General features: G+C 35.2%; 1 protein-coding gene across 1 annotated transcript; it reads right to left on the minus strand.

Annotated features, from left to right (window-relative positions):
* Positions 1–2,741: 2,741 nt before the first annotated feature.
* Positions 2,742–3,676, minus strand: LOC103937247 (protein P21-like). Its single transcript, XM_009347177.3, has one exon. The coding sequence runs from the start codon at positions 3,613–3,615 to the stop codon at positions 2,938–2,940; it is 678 nt and encodes a 225-aa protein (XP_009345452.2). The 5' UTR covers positions 3,616–3,676; the 3' UTR covers positions 2,742–2,937.
* Positions 3,677–4,047: the final 371 nt, after the last annotated feature.

Here is a 4,047-nt window from a genome sequence, read left to right on the forward strand (position 1 = left end):
CCGTTTACTTTAATGGGTGTTACACGACACGACCCATTAAGATATTGGATATGTCAGGAAAACGACATGAACATTAAAAACATGACACGAATGCCAGGTCTAAGTTTTCCTTACAATTAGAGTCAAGGTCGATTGAGGTCTTATTAGGACTTAGAACTTGCAAACCACTATATTACAGCTTGAACTTGCCGATTCTAGCAACAGGTAATTAAAAGGACACACTTGCAATGCAATATTAATTAGGGAAAACTAATGATAAGGGCTTGAAAACTTTGAATGTTAACCAAAAACTATGTAATAACTTTATTTAATGGTTAGGACAAATCCCAATATTGAATCAGTCCAATTAAAATGGCCCAAACATTGAATTTCCAATTTTACATTTAAATCCTTCAACACTTAGCGCGCCCAACCCCATTTAACAATTCTCTTTGCTTTTAGATCTCTCTGCTATTCTCTGCCTCCATAACCTCAAATCCTTTTATACTCGGCGTGCCCACACTCATCCATACGCATGCAGAGTTAAAGAGATGGTATGCTTCTGAAATTTTTCCTCACTTGCTATCAATGGTACGCTTCTAAAATTTTTTCTTGTAAATTTCAATTCTTTCTTGGAATTTGACTTATGCTTTTTCTTTTGGGTCACTTGGGTTGAGTGGCATGAGTAATTTTGTACCCTTAATTGCTTCTTTCCCTGATCTGGGGGCTTTGTTTATGATTCATACTTTTGTAGAGCTTTAAGAGGAAGTGAGTGAGTGACTAAGTGAGGAGAGGGATAGCTTTGTTATTGGAGAAGGAAGATTATTACTGTTACTAGTTGATGATTTTGCTTGATTTGGTGATGAGAAAATGATGGGTTTTGTGGTGGTGGTGGTGGAGGAGAAGAAGGAAGGTGGGGCTTCTCAATTTTGACTTTTGACCATAGAAAAAAGAGATGAAATGAAGTAGGAAAATTAGGGGAGGAGGAAGGAAAAAGAGATCCCCTTTGGATCTTTATCAATTAATTCCAAATCAGAAAAAGGCTTAGCATGATAGTAACAAAATAATTCACACTATTTCTGAACTGAACCAAAATAATTTACATTATTTCTGAAGTGAAAAATAAACACTATTTATGAATCTACAGCAAAAATTACACATTATTTGTGAAAATGAATCAAACTCAATACATTATTTTTAGAACTACAGAGAATAACCCACACTATTTCTGAAATTGAACTAAAATATCACACACTATTTATGGAACTACAACAAAATAACCATAGACTATTTCTAAAGCTATAGCAAAATAACTCACACTATTTTTGAAACTTAACCAAAATAATCCACATTATTTCTGGAACTATAACAAAATAATCCACACTATTAATGAAACTATAACAAAATAACCACACTATTTCTGAAACTTAACCAAAATAATCCACACTAATTCTGGAACTACAGCAAAATAACAACACTATTTCTGAAACTTAACCAAAATAATCCACATTATTTCTGGAATTTTACCAAAATAACTCAGACTATGTCTAGAACTACGGCAAAATAACCACACTATTTTTTAAACTTAACCAAAATAATCTACATTATTTCTAGAATTACAACAAAATAACCCACACTATTTTTGGAAAAACAACAAAATAACCGCCCTATTTCTGAAACTTAAGCAAAATCACCCACATTATTTCTAAAACTAAACCAAAATAATTCATACTATTTCTGAAACTACATTAAAATAACTCACAATACTTATGATCGGTCACTAAAATGCTTCGGGGATCAAATTCCATCTTCCTTGTAAAATCGGGCCCAATTATCTCAAATTCCATCTTCCTTAATGGTGGTGATGAAAACGGCTGTATGACTTGAATGCTCTGCCTTAATGGCAGTTAAAGAATTTGTACTAGTTCAAAGTTACTGTTTGATGAAAGCAATTGGTGCTCCGCCTTAATGGCGGTGAGATTTATATGGTACATCTTAATATTTGTGAATTGGCTAAGGGATTGGTTTAGGCTCTGTTAGGGGTAATTGTAGAAAAAAACAATTTTATTGCGGGCTAGGCTTCACTTCGGCCCATGTTTTTAATGTTTGTATGGCTATTTTATGAATAGTTTTGTTTTTATGATTAAATATCAAGTCCTTTTGATTAAATAAAAGTTTATGATGGTTTTTGGTTAAAAAAAAGTTGGTCCAAACTTTTTTTATTAAAGCTCCCTATTAATTAACTAGGATAGTTGGCATTCAAACATACAACAAAAAAGGTAAAATACCTAAATCACTAATTCACTATGCATGCTTTATTTTAGAACGCAGTATAATTTAAACTGTAAGATGAACGATGAACATATACTTGAATCAACGTATAAGAGCCTAAAGATGAAATGATGTTGATTCATCAGGCTTAGAGATAAAACAAACTCTAGTTGAAGAATCTAAATGAAAACTGATGTGATATCCAAGTGGTAAATGCGATAATGTTTATATATATCTCAACATATCTTTTTTGTAGGTTAAATGACTTGCTGAGTATCTTCCTTTGGACTTTCTTAACTAGGGAAATTGTGTAGCTAGTGTTGCTCGGATGATTAGTCCTTAAACGTCTACTTTTCGGCTTAACTACATAAAAGGAAAGTACGTAAAAATATAGCTTTCTTAATTAGGGAAATTGTGAAGCTATAGTTGCTTGGATGATTAGTTATTAACTTGTTACAAGTACTTTGTTACATAATGCACACCATTACATGTGCTGCCAAAGTCGTAATTTTATTTAAAGCAAAACGATAGCTTTATATCAATGATTAAGCAATACAATATAAAACAGCCCGGATGATATCCGGTAGCTGGCCAACGGATGTGCCACGACATTATTGCATCACAAACCTATTGTTCGTATACTTTATTGTAAAAACTAGTAGCGAAGGAAACATATATATGCTTCAATCAAGGGCAGAAGACAACCTTGTAGTTGGTTCCAGTAGGACATGTAAATGTACTGGTTGGGTCATCCTTAGGGTAACTATAAGCATCTGGGCACCGACTCTTAAAAAACCTAGAGAAGTCTGTAGGGCCACAATTTCCAGAATTGCAACAATATTCATCAGTCTTGAACACGGTGCAAGGATTGTTGCACCCTCCTGGAGCCTTCAGTTGGTCAGGGCACTGCCCGTTAATATCAGCCGTGCACCTAATCCCCTTAGTGCACCCACCAGACGTGGGACTAAAGTCCATAGGTACATTAAACCCATCAACAAGAGAAATGTCAAAGAAATCCAAGTTGTTATATTGATTAAGGGCATATTCAGCTAGGGTGTTTGGTGGTTGACCATAGCCTTGGCATTCGAGGACACCCCCACAATCACCTGTTTGGCATTGGCCACGTCCTGCTCCATCGAAGTTGCATCCCGTCCGAGCCCAAATGCGAGCCCCTGTGGTACCGGCACTCACATCTATGGCCCAGGATTGGCCTCCGTCGAGCTGGCGGCCACCACCTGGCACAGCAGCTGCCCATACAGTGTAGGGACAATTGTTTTGAATGTCAAATCGAGCTGCATTAGTTGATGCAAAGAAAAGAATGGCACATAGGATGGAGAAAAGTAAGAGGCTTTTAAGGAGGCTCATTGTGGGAGCTAAGCGATACCAAAATTTGTAGATTGGTTTTTGTGTTGTTGTGTTTTAAATTCTAAGGTGGGTCATGAAGTTAAATAGAGGATTGGTAGTACTTACGTTCCTCACCAAATTCAACATTTCCGCCTAAATTATAGGCGGCCCGATTCTTCTAGTTTCCACAAGAAAAAAAAGTAAGAGAGACTTTTCAAAGAAATGATAAAATATCTCCACTTTTCTCGTCTACGCAATATCGTTTTAGCATTACTTACTTTTTTATTGAATAAATCAAGGAAGAAGTTATGCATAAAAATTAAAAGGAATGAGTAGAAAAAGAGTGCATTTTTGCTCATTATTCATTGAGGGTTGGTAATGGTTCATGTCCTATTTATTACTATTGAATGAGTTTAAATTTTTAGATTTATGCTATCTACTATAAATTTCTAA

Source organism: the organism of the source record quoted next, unplaced genomic scaffold (assembly GCF_019419815.1).
Source record: "Pyrus x bretschneideri cultivar Hongxiangsu unplaced genomic scaffold, Pyrus_bretschneideri_v1 Contig14, whole genome shotgun sequence".
Taxonomy (NCBI): domain Eukaryota; kingdom Viridiplantae; phylum Streptophyta; class Magnoliopsida; order Rosales; family Rosaceae; genus Pyrus; species Pyrus x bretschneideri.

Bases quoted from the DNA above. Each gene is read 5' to 3' on its own strand.
- LOC103937247 (XM_009347177.3), bottom strand. From the start codon at position 3,615: ATGAGCCTCCTTAAAAGCCTCTTACTTTTCTCCATCCTATGTGCCATT.